At 37.8% G+C, this 17086-nt stretch overlaps 1 protein-coding gene across 2 annotated transcripts in view; it reads right to left on the bottom strand.

Moving 5' to 3' along the window:
• Positions 1 to 17086, bottom strand: part of col7a1 (collagen, type VII, alpha 1) — a 62338-nt gene that overhangs the window by 18368 nt on the left and 26884 nt on the right. For both annotated transcript variants that reach the window (XR_013799622.1, XM_079629487.1), the window contains exons 40-82: positions 16583 to 16636; positions 16362 to 16433; positions 16164 to 16223; positions 16044 to 16079; positions 15888 to 15932; positions 15639 to 15674; positions 15467 to 15511; positions 15333 to 15368; positions 15182 to 15217; positions 15041 to 15076; positions 14779 to 14850; positions 13477 to 13536; positions 11857 to 11892; positions 11683 to 11763; positions 11158 to 11193; positions 11020 to 11064; positions 10860 to 10931; positions 9950 to 9994; positions 9828 to 9863; positions 9669 to 9710; positions 9506 to 9586; positions 9393 to 9428; positions 9078 to 9113; positions 6728 to 6808; positions 6606 to 6641; positions 6392 to 6463; positions 6234 to 6278; positions 5442 to 5477; positions 5322 to 5357; positions 4536 to 4640; positions 4354 to 4419; positions 4096 to 4131; positions 3957 to 3992; positions 3815 to 3853; positions 3695 to 3730; positions 3482 to 3601; positions 3039 to 3248; positions 2890 to 2925; positions 2315 to 2359; positions 2075 to 2188; positions 1904 to 1975; positions 1768 to 1812; positions 557 to 592 (exon numbers count right to left, since the gene is read on the bottom strand). Coding sequence is in view for 1 of the 2 variants with exons in the window: in XM_079629487.1 (XP_079485613.1) it covers positions 557 to 592; positions 1768 to 1812; positions 1904 to 1975; positions 2075 to 2188; positions 2315 to 2359; positions 2890 to 2925; positions 3039 to 3248; positions 3482 to 3601; positions 3695 to 3730; positions 3815 to 3853; positions 3957 to 3992; positions 4096 to 4131; positions 4354 to 4419; positions 4536 to 4640; positions 5322 to 5357; positions 5442 to 5477; positions 6234 to 6278; positions 6392 to 6463; positions 6606 to 6641; positions 6728 to 6808; positions 9078 to 9113; positions 9393 to 9428; positions 9506 to 9586; positions 9669 to 9710; positions 9828 to 9863; positions 9950 to 9994; positions 10860 to 10931; positions 11020 to 11064; positions 11158 to 11193; positions 11683 to 11763; positions 11857 to 11892; positions 13477 to 13536; positions 14779 to 14850; positions 15041 to 15076; positions 15182 to 15217; positions 15333 to 15368; positions 15467 to 15511; positions 15639 to 15674; positions 15888 to 15932; positions 16044 to 16079; positions 16164 to 16223; positions 16362 to 16433; positions 16583 to 16636 (2436 nt within the window). In the remaining variant the exon portion in view is untranslated. The remainder of the gene's footprint in view (positions 1 to 556; positions 593 to 1767; positions 1813 to 1903; positions 1976 to 2074; positions 2189 to 2314; positions 2360 to 2889; positions 2926 to 3038; positions 3249 to 3481; positions 3602 to 3694; positions 3731 to 3814; positions 3854 to 3956; positions 3993 to 4095; positions 4132 to 4353; positions 4420 to 4535; positions 4641 to 5321; positions 5358 to 5441; positions 5478 to 6233; positions 6279 to 6391; positions 6464 to 6605; positions 6642 to 6727; positions 6809 to 9077; positions 9114 to 9392; positions 9429 to 9505; positions 9587 to 9668; positions 9711 to 9827; positions 9864 to 9949; positions 9995 to 10859; positions 10932 to 11019; positions 11065 to 11157; positions 11194 to 11682; positions 11764 to 11856; positions 11893 to 13476; positions 13537 to 14778; positions 14851 to 15040; positions 15077 to 15181; positions 15218 to 15332; positions 15369 to 15466; positions 15512 to 15638; positions 15675 to 15887; positions 15933 to 16043; positions 16080 to 16163; positions 16224 to 16361; positions 16434 to 16582; positions 16637 to 17086) is intronic.

The following is a 17086-nucleotide window of genomic DNA, read 5'->3' as shown; positions in this document are numbered from 1 at the left end:
ATTCCTGTGATGGCAAAGCTGAATATTCAGCATCATTACTCTAGTCTTCAGTGTCACATGATCCTTCAGAAATTATTCTAATATGCTGATTTGGTGCTTTTATTATTACTTCAGTTACTTCAGTTGAAAATGGTTGTGCTGCTTAATAATTTTATTGTGGAAACCATCATTTCAGGATTCTTTGATAAATAGAATGTTTAAAAGAACAGGATTCATTTGAAATAGAAATCTTTTGTAACATTATAAATGTCTTTACTGTCACTTTTCATTAATTTAATGGGTTTTTGCTGAAGAAAATAGTTCATTTCATTATTAATTGTTAATTAAAGTTTTCATTTAAAAAAACTATTGAACGGTAGTGTATAAAAATTACAAACATGTACATTGGTTACAGAGACTTAAGACAATGTATATTTCAACTTGCACATATATGACCATCTAACAGACTTAAATAAACACACAAACACACAAACAAACAAATAAACTACACAGACAAGGACGGCCTCCTTCCCATTATTAGTAAAGCAGCCTACAATCTCAGCCACAGAAAACCTACCGGTCTGCCCAGCACTCCTGGGAACCCAGGCAAGCCCTAAAGAGAGAGGGAGGATGGAATGGAGGGACAGGAAGTGTAAAGAGAGCAGAGGTGTGATGGTACAAATGAGTGAAATTAGAAAATGAATGGAGTGGGATTACAAAAAGGAGTGGAGGAAAAGAGGAGACAGATTGGTTAGCGGATAGAAGCAGTGCTGCATTTGTTACTTCAGTGTGGTTTATCTATAGAGCCTCAAGCAAAGGAAGTCAGCTAGTGCTCACAGCAAGGCCTAGTACTCGCAGCAAATCCCCAGGCTTTCCTTCATGGCAAGCCCAAGAGAGGCTGCCATGTTGGGATGCTGTTACTCACAGGTAGGCCTGGTGGACCGGCCAGTCCCTTCAAACCCTGCTCCAGATGAGAATAAATAAAGGTGTGAGTGAGAGCGTAAACTCTCCTCTTCCTCTCCACTAAAGCTAAACTTTCTTTTCATCTCCATTTCATTAATGAGACAGCATGTTTTAATACTGTATGACTGATGAATGATGAAAAGCAAACTGATTATAAAGTGTTGCAGAATTCAATAAACATTGCCAAACCTTCAAATGAGAGAAGGAGATTTGTGGAATTCACCATTCTCTGGTAATCTAACCATACCATGGTTTGTCATAACTATAGTACACCAATATGCATGACTAGTTAATCATAAGGATACATAAGACATCATCAGAAGGTGGTGCCTGCCAGTGCAAAAGATGTTTCTATGCAGTTACTGTGATATCTTGGGTGGTTGCTAGGGTATTCTGGTTGGTTAATTGGAGGTTACTTACTGGACTTAGTCCCACAAAAGCCCATCCACAATCTCTATGATTTTCTGGTTCACAGATAAGCCCCTTCTTTAGTGTCAGTGGGTCCCTCCTTTAGTGTCAGTCTGTGTGTTTTTTGTTTTGTTTTTGTTTTTTGCCTGTTTTATCATCCACCAGGCTCAAATTGTCTCATCGCTTAAAAAAATTACAGCACAGTTCTCCACAACAAGCCACACTATCTACAAATGGTTCACTATCTACACGTTACATGCCAAAGTTTAATACTTAGGATTAAAGATGTGTTCAAGTAACTAACCTTAATTAACCTTAAAACTAATAATTAACATCAACATTTATTAGACAAAGCAACTGAAATCCATTTCAATAAGTAAAAACTGGCAACACAGGTAATAGGAATTTGTTTCTCACCGGCTTCCCATCCTGTCCTTGTTTTCCTGGATCTCCTTGACTTCCCTAAGATAACAGAACCAGTTTTATTGTAAAATTAAATAAAAAGAGAGAGAAGTTCCATTGTCAGTTAAGGCCAGTAAAAGGGTACACTCACCGGGGAGCCATCTTTTCCACTCTCTCCACTGACTCCTTTGTCCCCTTTCTCCCCACGAGCACCTGTGTAGCCCTGAGAGAGAAACACATCACAGATCAGACTGTCAACTAAGGTCAAAAACATCTAAGGTAGCATCCACACATACAAACACTTCAGAAACTCCACCCTCACCCGCTCTCCCAGAGATCCTGGAGGCCCTACTGCACCAGGCTCACCTCTGATACCTTGGGGGCCTGGCAGACCCCTTGGACCAGGCAAACCACTCTGAGCGGTGGCAGAATCGCCCTTAGAAAAACAGGCATAAATGTTCAATATGTTACCACACACAAAGTTAATAACTACAAATCTTTATCTCAGTTCACTGTACACTTCCACTAGTGTACTAAAAATGTGAGCTTAATTTTATTTTACCTTTGGTCCTGGCGGCCCTCCAAGGCCAGGCAATCCAGCCGGACCCTAAAAAGAGAAGATTTAATCCATATGAAAGAAATAAAGTAATTTTTGAACTAGTGCTGTCAAATCGATTAATCACATCCAACATAAAAGTTTGTGTTTCACATAATATATGTGTGTGTGTGTGTGTGTGTGTGTGTGTGTGTGTGTGTGTATATATATATATAAAATATATATGTCTGTGTATATAGTATATTTACACACAGACACACACATATATATATGCACAGTATATATATGTGTGTGTGTGTGTGTGTGTGTTCACACGCATAAATATATTATATGTAAATATAATAATATATACACACATATATTATGTAAAAAAAAAATATTGATTTGACAGCACTAGTTTGAACATACAATGCAAATGCAAAAAAAATTGCTGACACTTCATGGCGGGTAAAATATATATTTGTTTAAGAAAATGCACCAGCAATAGATCCAAATAGTGCACCAGCAACAGTTATCAAAGTTCATGTTTATTAAATTTTGGACCTTGCATGAGAATGCATAAATGATAGCAATGTACTTACACCTTGCCCTCTGTCCCCTTTCTCCCCTTTATCTCCCTGCAACAAAGACAAACTTAAACTCATTTCTACAATAACTTTATATCAAGTGTCTTCTTTAATCAGCTCTTTATCCTCTACAAGTAACAAAATACCAATGCTCTTTTCTTTACCTTGTCCCCGGGTCTGCCAGCTTCTCCAAGTTCACCGGCTCGTCCTGGTACTCCTGGTATTCCTGGCTTTCCGGGTTCACCTGCCTGTCCTGGTGGACCCTCTGGGCCTCTCTCTCCAATTGCCCTGCCTGGAGGACCCTGTGGGCCAGGCGGACCTTTCTCACCATGCTCTCCTTTCATACCTCGCTCACCTGGAAGACCTCGTGAACCCTGAAAGCCAGTATGCAAAGAAGAACAAGGTTTAAAAAAGAAGAGGAGAGAATGAGACAGTGGAGAATTATGGAGAGTTGCTGTATGTTGCAGAACTCAGTTTCAGCACCATGGAGAGCACCAATTGAGTTTTAGCATGCTCTTCATTGGTTAAGGTCCTGTAACACACTACTCAAACTGTTGAAATATCAGACACCACTCTGTCGCATACTGTATCCATGATTTTAACTCACATCTCCTCCTGCAGGGCCTCTAGGTCCGACATCTCCTTTATCGCCCCTCTTTCCCTCAGCCAGATCACTGAACTTTACCAGATTGCTTCGGTCATCAACTAATAGTTTTAGTTCTCTGACCTAAAATGGAAATTGTATGTAAATGATAGGAGAGAGAGTGACATGTATATCTACATACAAACATGTCAATCTTGTTGATACATTTCTCAGTACCTCAATGCCAAATTCTGAGAACGCTCTCTTCACATCCTGTGACAAAACCGGGGGAAAACAACGTTAGTCATCTTGCTAGCCATGCATGTGTGACTCTGAGTGCATGAGCGTTTTTCTTACTGTTACAGTTCCTGGTTTGCCATCCTCTCCTGGATCACCCTGTCAGTCAGAAGAGTTGGATGATTACAGTCAGGTATGCTGAGAACTGCCTAGCTCTGAGAGCAGTGCCCACTAGAATACACATGCGTAAAAATACACTCACCACATCTCCTTTCAAGCCTGGTAGACCTCTTTCCCCCTACAAAGGTCACATTATGACAACTTTATAATAATAATAATAATAATAACACACACACACACACACACACACACACACACACACACACACACACTAAACTTACTCTTGCTCCAGCATCTCCTGGAACTCCAGGTACTCCCTGATTGATAAAAAACAATGCATACAATATGTAAGACATGATACATAGCTCCATATTGCTGGTAATTCAAACTGCAATGCAATATATGTATTTGGGCTATAATAAATGACTAAACAAGATTTTCAGTTTTAGAAGAAATATAAGTGGTGCTTTTTTCTCAAGTGCAAAAATACTAAGTCTCTAAAAACAACTTAAGAACCAGCAGTGGTAGAGGTTACTTACAGAGGTTCCTGGAGGGCCCCGAGGCCCTGGAATAGGAATTGCCGGCTCTCCTTTAACATAGACCACCTGGAAGAAATAGAGAAGGATACAGCCCTTTGCATAAATTTTGAGAATTCTTGTGGGATTAATAGAGTAGCAGAGTATTCTATTTATATTCAAACATGTGCACAACACAAACGCACAGGTCCTGGTGGTCCCACGTTTCCAGGAACTCCAGGGGATCCAATGGGACCTTGCAGGCCAATAAGTCCTGCAATGCCCTGATCACCTTTTATCCCATCTCGACCCTGAGGAAGAGTGAGAAACAGAGAGAGAGAGAATATGAGAGAAATAACCATGATCCAAATTAATTCCTTAATTAATGGGCATAAATTTGCACATCAAATAAACTCATCAGTGAAGAGTTTCTCCCATAAGGCTGCTGACTCATAATTACTGACTGCACTCAGCATCAAGCACAGGAAGGAGAGCATCCACGCATTTAAAATATGTGTGAGAGTCTGTGTATATGTTTGCGAGTGTGTTTCTATGATTGAAAACATCCATTTAACAACAAATCTGATTTGGGCTGATGGGAAAATTAGCTGTGCGAGACAGACAAAAAGCAAAAAGCGAGTAAAAAGGGCAGAGAGACACAATGGCATGGACTGAATAGCAGAAAGCAAAAAAATCTGAGTACATTTAAAGTGAAATGTGGTCAAAGGACGAAAACAGCAGGTACATGCTTGGAGATAGCAGAGTACAAAATGAAACATTATCAGGCAACACTTTGATGCCACATAGAGAATGAGATCCACAAATGGTAATAATAACCTTTTCCATAACATAGGCGTAGGAAGAGTCAGAATGTACATTTTGAAAGTGTTATGTAGTGCCGAGTATGATAAGCTGTGATGGACTTGTCTTGTGTTGTGAAAGGCAGGAAGAGAGTGAGAACAGGATGATCAGGAAGATACTCAGATACTCACGTCTCTTCCAGCGGCCCCCTGCTCTCCTTTGTCTCCCTGCGAAGGAAGCATAACCAGATTTAATCAGTGAGGCTAATTATCAAAAATTACAATGTAGTCATACAATAGATGTTTTATTACCTTTCGACCATCCTCTCCTGGCACGCCGTCCTCGCCCTGAAAAAGTTTGATAGAAAACGAGGCGCTAAACACAGACATCTGGATGAGTGCGAGGCGCGTTTTCATAATTTCTGTAATCAAGACTTCCTGTAATCAGCTCTTCCTGTTTTGGTATGAGAACTCTTGTAATTTTGTGCAGTTCATTCAAGCAGTAATTTCTCTTCTAAACGCTTCGTGCGACACGCAGCCATGTATTACAGATATATGACGGGTGCCATCCAGCCCAATATAGCTCCCGCAATTACCACAGCTGGTTCAGGGCTGTGATCAGTAAATCAGAAGAAACTGCAGGACGAGCGGGTTTTGCGTGAACCCAGCACCAGCGGCGCAATCTGTCTGAGTCAGGTTAACTGAACATTAGTACACGGCTGACTGAAATTCCTTACATATTTTAACTATAAAGCATATATTAGGGTGAGTTACCTCTCACTGAATGCTCATTAGGCTGCTAAGAGGGTGATTTATAATCAGCAGGATGGTTTAATTGTCTCATTTATGGAGGACAAGAGCTGTGGTGTGGTTACTAAACTGGAACGAGTGTTTGCATACTGCATTCTAGATTGAGCTGACTTGATTAAAAAAATTATAATAATAAAAACTCAGGATTAAAAGTACCAATTACCAGCTTGGAAATTCATACATTTTACTCATATTACAACGGGGTTGTTGAAACATTCATATATTGCATGTACAGAAGATTCAAAGGTTTTTGAATAGATGTTGGGTTCTCATTCAGATTGCAGCTTCACTTACAGCTTTTCCAAGCAGTCCTGGTTTCCCATCCTCCCCAGCTTTACCCTGAAATAAAACAAAATGTTAATAACAAAATGATAATGGGCTTATGCGCTGGTGTGGGAATTTGTATAGGTAAATGATTTTCCCTACACAAATTAAGCCATGATATTACTCACAGGTGTGCCATCAGTTCCTGGGGGACCAGGTGGTCCTGAAGGCCCCTGAGGCCCTCTTAGTCCCGCCAATCCCTAGGACACAACAATTGAATGTTTATTTATCCAGCATCAAAAGTTTCTGACTGAAAACTGGACTGATTTGTAGCCACCAATAGTGGCAACATCATGACACAAAACTAACAGATTTGACATAGGGAGGAAAAGAAGTACTCACATCTCGTCCAGGATCCCCTTGTTTACCTGGGTCACCCTACAAAACCAAAAACAATTAGGAAATGATTCAAACTGATTAAGGATTCTTTGAATATTAGGCTGATGATCATGAAGTGATCTGACCCGTAATCCGGGAGCTCCAGGAAGACTAGGTTTCCCATCCTGACCGGGTCGTCCATCCAATCCAGCCACTCCTCTATCTCCCTGCACATGCATACGCACATGTACGTGAAACAATCAAAATTAGCTGTGACTCACACATATTATACATGCATACAAACACTCATCACTGTCAAAATCAAATTTTCATACCATTGGCCATTGGGTTGTCACCAAGTTGAATGAATAATAATGAAAATGGGTGGACTGATAGATCCAATCTTTGTCATTAACAACACCACACATATGTATGCCAAAAGCAGTAATCATCAGATTAATGCAATAATCAATGATGCCCTGCCTAAAAACCTACAAAATGATTATGACAGGAACAGAGATCAAAGGGATAAATGACTGTAGATGAGGACTGGTACACAAGTATACATCACAAGGGTCAGACACAAACTCATTTACTATACAGTACGTCTCTCTGACAGGAAACAGAAAGCTGCACATGGTTTACAATATTTCTCGAGACATCATTAAAAGCTTGTTTTCTCATTTCCTCTCACTGTGAAACAAAGCCTTGTTTTAATTCTGTAGCACAAATAGTAAACAAAAACTAAACAGTCTTGCAGACAGCCAAAAACTAATAATTGCAGCGCAAGTGAGACCTGCTGTTTAAAACCCCAAGCGGTAAAACCTGACATAATGAAGTGTGTCACAGCCGCTGCAGTATAGAGAGATCCATGACTAAGCAGTTATATTTATACTTTACACTGATGATTAGTGCAGCCAGCGTTACCATTTCAGCCATTTTTCAGCTGTCATCCACTGTATGGTACTTACTTTCAAAATATTGTCATTGCTGTACTCTAAAATAGAATGATTGTGCAAAGAAGCTTACACCTGCCTTTGAAGAAATATTTAAGAAAGCGTCTTATTTTGTAGATGTTTCATTCCAAAAGTAATTGACAGCAAAAAAAAAAATGCAGCGCAAGATGAAGCAATGTGTTCAATGTCTTGATTAAAACCATAATGGTAATAGAGGATTACCATTAATAGTAATGGTAATAGAGAAAAGTGATCAGACATTACAATCCATTTAAAATCAAATTAACTTATATTTAATTTATCCATCTATAAATAAAATCCATTGCAGGTTACGTGCCACTTGCTTTTTGTTAAAAGTGACTTTTTTAATACTTTTATTCAGCAATGACGCATTCTGATCAAAGTGACATTAAAAACTTTTACATTAGCCGCTTCTCCACCATCAGCCAGAAGAGTTTTTAAGAGCAGTAAGAAACGGTTCCAGTTCATTTCCAATTAAGCTTAGTTCGGCACAGCATATCCGTATACAAAATGTTTATATGTAAATATATAATTTATTTTAAATTGTAAACATTTTTATTGCATTTTTTTATCAAATAAATGCAGCCTTGGTAAGCATAAAATACTTTTTTCAAAAACATTTAAAAAATCATGGTACGGTAGTCAGTGTATATAATATACAAATACAAAGATTGTTAGCTCTGTTCCATTATTTAGCAACTTTTGGATAAATGCTTTGCTCAACAGTGATTAAGCCAGATAATGATCGTAGTAATTAGGGCTGGGGGGGGAAATCATTCCCAGATTCATTTCAATACTTTTACTGAACAAATTTTTATTTACTTAATTTTAGTTTTTTATTGAAATAGGTAAACTGTAAAACATTACAGGCACGGGTTGTAAAATATTTGCCACACTCATTTGACATTTTTCCGAACATGACATAAAAATCATATTTTGTGTCTATCTGGAGCTAAAGAAACAACAGCCCGTTCACACCTGTCAAATCCAAACATAGAACCCTTAAGCAACCCATAACTTCCACATATGTTGAAAAGAGCCAAGCAAACCACTAGGTCTACAGCATGATTTATTTAAAATGATTTGCGGCCGAAAGGCATATCTGAAAAATTGATGCATCAAATATTGTTTTGTAATCACATCATGATTCCCTGAATCAAAATTGAAATGGACCTGTGAGGTGTCCCATGTATAAAACTGAACCTGCAGCCTTTGCATTAAGATTCAGAGATCTTGAACCATAAGGCCATTACTACTTTCTGTCAGGGATGTCAGGAACTGTCACTCATACACACATGATTTAAAAATAAAATAATGTTTTCTGCTAAATATATTTTTTATTTAATGTCTTGTGGTCATGTTAATGATCTAAAAAAAGAGTGTTTGGTGTTGTTTTGGGACAGGAGGGGTCGAACGCTTAATTCCTCTGGAAATCTACAGCCTGGACACAGTAGCCAGAAAAAAATAACTAAAGACAGCATGACGTCCCACAGTAAACAGAGAAACCCGGCTCTCTTACCTTGTCTCCTGGACTGCCCCTATCACCTGGGTCACCCTTGAAGAAACAGAAAGTAGAATGAGATATTAAAGACTGCTATCAAAAGTAATGACAAATTATTCAGTGAGGTTCTACAGATTTAATGACAATTCAGTTTTCTGAATGTTTGGAAAGAAACCAGTTGTAAAATGCATTGTCACTGCCCTAAGCTCTACTGTGAGTATATCACTATATTTACAGTCAGTATGTACGTGGCCACTGAGAGACACAAACAGGTACACAAACAGATTAAAGAAATGTGTAAATGGCTAAAAGGCACAAAAGAGAGGTACTTACTCTGGCTCCTGGTAGACCACGCTGCCCCTCAGGACCCTAATAAAATAAATAGTTTCAGATACAAATCCTATTACTCTCAAAACACATACTGTTTGATCTCCATGCTGACTTACGCTTGGTCCTGCAGGGCCTGAAGCTCCTCCTTCACCCTTTAGACCTTTAGCCCCATGCTCCCCTGGGTCACCTGCCTCTCCCTGGTGTTAAAACGAGTATCACAATGACAAAATCAGAATATGTGATAGACAGAATTGAAAGACTATGAACATTTAACTGTACCTTTTCTCCTCTGTCACCTTTCAGCTGTTTCTCTCCAGTTGTCTAACAGAATAAACAAATTCAAAAGTTTTAAAAAACAACTAGGTACTTATATAGGGGGGTGTGGTGGGGGTGAGGGATTTTACATTATCAAAAGGGATAATGATAATAAAAACATACCACATCTCCAGGCGGCCCAGGGGGACCTTGTATTCCCTATAATTACCCATAATGAAGATAGTTAGATTTTATTGTTTGTGTGGTGGTCCAAACATTTGTGATACAAGTTTTTGATCTTTCACCTGCTCGCCCTTTAGGCCTCTTGGTCCGTTGGGGCCTGGGGTACCCTGCGCAAAACAAAACTCTGATCACATGACCAGACAAAAAAAAACAATAATCTAACCCAGCAGTGCTAAATAGATCGCAGTAGTTATCTGTTGTTGTTTTATTTGGAGGCTAGGTTGATGTACAGGAACTGTATGGTTGTAGAGAAATCTCATTAAACGATAAGATATTAGTTTGGGGTCATGGGTCTAAATATACATTGAGCTCTTAGTATCACTGGTCGCTATATACAAGGAACTATATGATAAAGCGGCTACAAATAAAGGATGTAACGAAAATTGTATGCCATTAATTTGCAGACAAAATGGAATTATATATTAATATTCATATTTCACTATTCATCTATTATCTATTCTATTCATATTCATATTCCTCATGCTTTAATGTTGCACTGTGAATTAAAGGGATAGTTCACCCAAAAATGCAAATTCTGTCATCATTTAGTCACCCTGTTGTTCCAAACCTGTATGATTTTCTTTCTTCAGCTGAACACAAAAGACGATATTGTGAAGAATGTCTGTAAACCAAACATTTTATGGGACCCCGTTGACTTCCACAGTACTTTTTTTTCCATACTATGGAAGTCAATGGGGTCCAACAACTGTTTTGTTACCGACATTCTTATAAATATCTTATTTTGTGTTCAGCAGAAGAAAGAAATTCATACAGGTTTGGGACAACTTGAGGGTGAGTAAATGATAACAGAATTTTCATTTTTGTGAATGCATGTGAATGAGTGCAAATGTCTTCCATTCAGGAATAAAATCCAGACAGAGTATAAATAATTCTGGTTCAAAAAGAAAGTTTGCAAATATTTGACCAAGCCTCAATTCTGATGTAATACATTTAGGCAGCCATATGTCTTACATTTCGTCCATCTTCCCCCGGATCACCCGTGTCTCCTTTTGTCCCAGGTTGACCTGATTGACCTGTTATTCCCTTAAATATTAAAGGAACACTGTTAGGATGTGGCTGGAATACAAGTTACAATGATTCGTAGCATCACATAACAAATCTCCATACTCACTCTTAGACCTCTCTCCCCTGGTTTACCTGGCAACCCTGATTCTCCCTGAAACACAAGAGAAACAGAGCCACATTACATACAAAAACACAAACATATTATTCAAATAGAGAAAAGAAATAGGGAAAAAATTAAACGTACTGAAATGCCATCCTCTCCTTTGTCTCCTTTTAGTCCCTATTAAAAAAACAAACAAGAGATTAGACCGCATGAAATTATGTTCTTATGTATGATCTTATGTATGCACTGTTACAAGAACATTTACCACATCTTATTCACTAAAAATAAGGACACTTTAATAAATAACGATACAATTCCATATTTCTGAGGATACAGGTGCACATACAGTATCTTTAATTGAGTGTGGAGTAGTATCTGAAGACACCTATTACCTTGACTACTTGTTACTTCTCTGAGAAAGAAAGATGTTAGAAGAAAAACAAGAAAGAGTTAAATGTTAAAAACACATTGAAAGGAAAAACAGAATAGTCACAGAGCTGATAAAGTAGAGAGAGATAGTAAAAGTAGTAACTTTCAGAACGACCTAATATGAAAGCCACACTTAAACCCCCCCAAAAAGTTGGTTGATGGCTATTATTTGCAGATGAAGTTGTTAGAAGCAGCATTTAGACCTGTGTTCATGTATAAATGTGTGTAGACTCTCACATCTTTCCCTCTGGGGCCCATGGGGCCCTGTGAACCAGGATTGCCTGCCTCCCCTCTCTCCCCTGAGTCGCCTTGATTGCCCTAGAGTCACAGAGAAAGAGCAATGTATGACAACTTATTCAGGCTAATGCAGAGTCACTGGAATGAGAGAGACAGTTTAAGGGCCCACTTTACCTTTGCACCAGGTTTTCCAGACAATCCAACGAGACCCTGCATAAATAAATAAACAGCTGTTGAAGAATTCAGTGTTTCTTTCTTATTGTTAGGATGAGGGAAATGTAAATGTGCTATCTATTTCTGGTTTCTTTAAACTTTATACTGTAGTATTCAAATACAGTTACAGAACTATACAGTTCGACATTTCGTAATGTTATGTAATTGCAATAGTTTTTTTCCCTGCATTTATTTGCATAATGAAATGTGATTAGTCTCTCTTCCACTGCAAATATAGAGTCACTTAGTGCTGATTCTCATGCACAAAAGACAAAAAACAAGAAGTGACATTTAGATTTTTACATTTATGCAATTAGCAGACAATTCTATCCAAAGTGACAAAAGAGGAACAACAGCAATTCGTCAAGTACCCAACAATTCTTGTAATATATAAATGTCAGGTTTATTAGACAACTAGACGAGGAATATGTTGAATGTTATGACTACTACTACAGCAGTTGATTCGGCATTTCATTTCCACAGAACAAAAGCCCTAAAACCGAAGCTTTAATGCTATACTTTTACTGCCTTCCATGCTCTGGTATTTCCATCTGCAAATGCAAATCTAGTGTAGGCTTGCTACAGTAGTCAGTGTTACCGGTGTTACACAGTGTTCAGCTGACACCGATTACATTACTTGCCCATTACGGCACTGGCCACACTGTCGTTTTGCTTTTTTTTATAGAAATAAAAAACATTTAGTTCGGTTGGACAACGGACACTACAATTACAAACTGAAAGCATCGGGTCTGCTCCATACAGTACCAGCTACAGAGTTGCAGGACAGTGCAGCAGGAGTCAGATTTCACTTATCACGTGAAGAGAGTAAGGAGAGATGAGGAGAGACATGTGATCATTTTGAAAGCAAAGTAAAAAGCGAGCATGCATTCAAAATCTGGCTCTACTTGTATACAAGGCATTAGTCGGCCAGCTTTCTCAATATATGAATAGCTTAATAACTTTTAATAGTCAAGGATATAATCTACGTTCAAGTAGATATATTCTTTTAAATGTTCCTTTAATGAAGACAGAGTTTGGAAAAACTGCTTTTATTTATAGCGCATCAGCTGCCTGGAATGAGATCCAAAGTTCATTGAAACTTGATGTACTTATTTCAATTAATGAGTTCAAGTTACATCTAAACAAATTATTCAAATCTGTCTGCACTTGCTCTTAACGTTTAATCTTGTTTTATTGTTGTATATGTGTGTGTTGTTGTGTAATTTGTTTTATGTAGTTATGTATATTGTGTGCTGCTACCTTGGCCAGGGCTCACTTGTAAATGAGATATTTATCTCAATATTATTATTTCCCTGGTTAAATAAAGGTTTAATAAAAAAAAAAAAAAAAAAAATCCATTTTAATACCCAGCATACTGATAGCAGCTCCTTGATGGCCGCAAATTATAGGCCTATATACACAGAGTACGCGTGATCTCAAATTGTGAGCATTCAAAAGCAATCCCCCCCCCCCCCACACACACACACCACCCCAGGTGTTATAGGTAATACCAGTGTTGTCACAAGTTTATATACCGGTGGGAACATTTCCTCACCGTGAAAGTCATGAAGACAAACTTACCCGATCGCCCTGGTCCCCTTTAGATCCGGGTTGGCCGGGCTCTCCTGCTCCAGGGGCACCCTGTGGGGCAGATTAGAAAGGTTCAATAATGCAGTTTCAACATTTTCAGTTGCACCTTGAAATTAACTATATGAATCCATTTCTGAATCATAAGAATAATAACAGCTTTTATTTCACAAGTCTGTGGGATCACCATAAACAAAATCAATGTCAACATACAGTTGTGGTCAGAATTATTGGCAGCCCTGATAAATATGATCAAAGATGGCTGTAAAAATGTATCTGCATTGTTTATCCTTTTGATCTTTCATTCAAAAATTTCACAAAAATCTAACCTTTCATTGAAGTAAAAGAATTAAAAAGTGGGGGATAAATCACATTATGAAATAAATGTTTTTTCCAAAACACATTGGGCACAATTATTGGCACCCTTTCATTAAATACTTTTTGCAACCTTCTTTTGCATTTCTAGCAGAGGCTGTCATGTTTAGATTTTTAATCTGTTGCTATTTGCTAGAATCCATGATACCATGTATCTGAACAATATGTCCAGGACCTCCAGCTAAAAAAATAGGCCCACAACATTTAAGATCCAGCATTATAGTATATTTAACCATGGATATGGGGTACTTTTTATCCGTTTGCACCAAACCCATCTGGGTCTTGCTGCCAAAAAGCTTTCTTTTTTTTTAGTTTCATCTGACCATAGAATCCCATCCCTTCTGAAGTTCTAGTCGTGTCTGACAACTGAATATGCTTGAATTTGTTTTTGGATGAGTGAGGCGTATTTTTCTTGAAACCCTCCCAAACAATATGTGGTAATGTAGGGGTTGTTTGATTTGTAAAAAAAAGCTTTCTGACCCTAAGACTCAACTAACTCTCCCTTGGAGAGTAAGAACTATATTCTTTGGCTTTACTCATTGTGATGGATGATTAAGAGAATTTGGCCTTTGTGTTTCCTCATATTTATACTTCTGTGAAACAAATCATAGATAGACAATTTCATGTTCCTATTCACCCTGGTGTTCTAAAACAAACATTTATTTCATAATGTGATTTTCCCCGACTTTCAATTATTTTACTTTAATGAAAGGTTAGATTTTTTGCAATTTTTTTGAATGAAAGATCAAAAGGATAAACAATGCAGATTTATTTTAGCAGCCATCTTTGATCATATTTATCAGGGTTGCCAATAATTCTGACCACAACTGTAAGTGTAATTTCGATTTTAAAATGTCCTCACTATCTCACAAGAGCAGGCGGTTTCCCAGATGAACACCTTCATTCATTCACAAAACTCACCCTTTCCCCTTTTTGTCCTGCATCTCCTTGATCACCTTTAGCACCATCAACACCTGCAAAGCCCCTTTCACCCTAAAAAAAAGAAATAGAAGAGAGTTAAAATGGTTGAAGTTTTGAATGGAACTTTGGCATTAAAAATCAGATTTTGCTGGTTTTGTTCCATCTAAATGTCAGTATAAAAAAAGATTTAGACTTAAGAATAAAATGGAAATACTGTTATCTGACACAGACAAAGTCTCTGCATTGTTCTCAAAAGTCATACCCGCTCTCCTTTTCTCCCAAATGAACCTGGACCCAGCTAAAATATAAAAAAGCCACAGTGAAGAACCTCACCATCAAGAAGACAATTACAAATGCATGAAACATTCATATACATTTTAAAACATGAAAAGTCTGATCTTACACTGCTTCCTGGTTCCCCTTTTGTACCGTCGGTGCCCTTATAGCAAACAGAGAGACATAAATTAATATACACTTATATATACATATATATATATATATATATATATATATGCAATATTAATGCTGTTTGTTGAGCTGACATCTTTACTTACCTTCTCTCCAGGAAGGCCATTGCTCCCTGGCAAACCCTGAGGGCACGAATAAATAATTTACAACATGCATGTACAGTACACTTATGCATTTTCACATGGCTTGTGACTTATCATGGTTTTGTGCAGCCACTCACCCTCAGTCCTTGAGGTCCAGGGGGGCCTGCTGAACCTTTATCTCCCTAACATACAAACAAAAACAGAAACAAACAAGTACAGTATTACCCACAGCTCTCTTATAAATATTATATATATATCTATGCTATATATATATATATATATATATCTTATGTAGCTTTAAGGGCACACCTTTTCTCCTGCTGGACCTGAAAGGCCTCGGTCACCCTAAAAAACATCCAAATTATACAAAGAATGATATAAAATGAAATCACACTAATTAAAATTGTTGTACTATCTTTGTTAAAGGTGAATTAAATGACTTAGCACACATAACATTCAAAACAAGCCTGAAGAACACTAAAGAGCATAATGAATATAGTACAAATCTGGATACATTGATAGAGAGCTGTTTCAGATCATGTGTAGACACATACTCACCGTGGCTCCATCTGAACCAGGAGCTCCAGTCTGTCCTCGGTCACCCTGAAGGAACAATAAAAAACAAAACATCATCAACTGATTCATATATTATGCATTCAGAAAGTTTGATGACACAAGTCACAATAAAGTCATGGATTGAATTCTTTTCATTACCTTACTTCCGATTTCCCCCGGAGGTCCCCGGGGACCCTGAAACAAAATTACAAGAATAAAAGAAGAATAAGAATGAATGTTAGAGTGAGTATGAAACATATTAGTGAAAGATTTTCATACCCGATCACCAGGGTCTCCGGTGTTTCCTTGGGGGCCTGGTTTACCCTCAGCACTCTCACCCTGCAACACCATCACACACACAGGCCAGGTTAAAGAAACGCATCCATAGACAAGAAAAGCAGACATTTTACAAAAACTCACACAAATAAAACTGCTTACAAACAATGTAAAAAAAAAATATGTCAGACAAAAACATACAGTTTCTCCTTTAACTCCTTTTTGTCCAGTCAGTCCTCGTGGGCCCTGTGGACCAGACAGTCCAGGACTTCCCTAAAAACACAAATACCATTCGGTGCATGCAATAAAAACTCAAAAACATACATTGTAGTACACACAACCAATTTACAGGAGCAGTCACACATACACACGTCAACATCCATTTACACTGCCACTTTGTCATGAATAATGAAAACACTCACAGGTTCACCGGCATCTCCTTTAGCAGCTACCCCACTGCCCACTCCGGGAGAACCCTATTAATCAGAATAAACAGATCAAAACATTTATGTTCAAGAAATGTGCCTAATTGTCATAACAGATGGTAGTATGCCATCAGAGAGTTCTCACAGTTAGATTACTTTATCCTTGTTGAATCCTTAAACAACATAGGACAGTTTTCTGCAAGGGTGCCCCCTTCACCACATCGATAAATAAATAATTATTATTGCTTTAAAATTCACTAGAAATGCATCGTAAAATTAATTTCATTTATATCAGTGGAGTGTGGTGGACTTCTGAAATGATGCAAAAATGTAAATTCTTACAACTCTGATGTTTACATAGATTGTGTTTGTATTAAAGGCATATGAAATACCATGTCCCTAATATATGGAATACATCCAATAAATACAATAATATTTATGTATGTTTAACATACACTGAAAAATAGACTAAAAACATGCTTCATGTGGTAATTAATTGAT

The sequence above is a fragment of the Phoxinus phoxinus genome (assembly GCF_949152265.1).
Source record: "Phoxinus phoxinus genome assembly, chromosome: 11".
In the NCBI taxonomy this organism is placed as follows: Eukaryota; Metazoa; Chordata; class Actinopteri; order Cypriniformes; family Leuciscidae; genus Phoxinus; species Phoxinus phoxinus.
The sequence above is the reverse complement of the archived record's forward strand: the minus strand, read 5'-3'. Positions and strand labels throughout refer to the sequence as shown.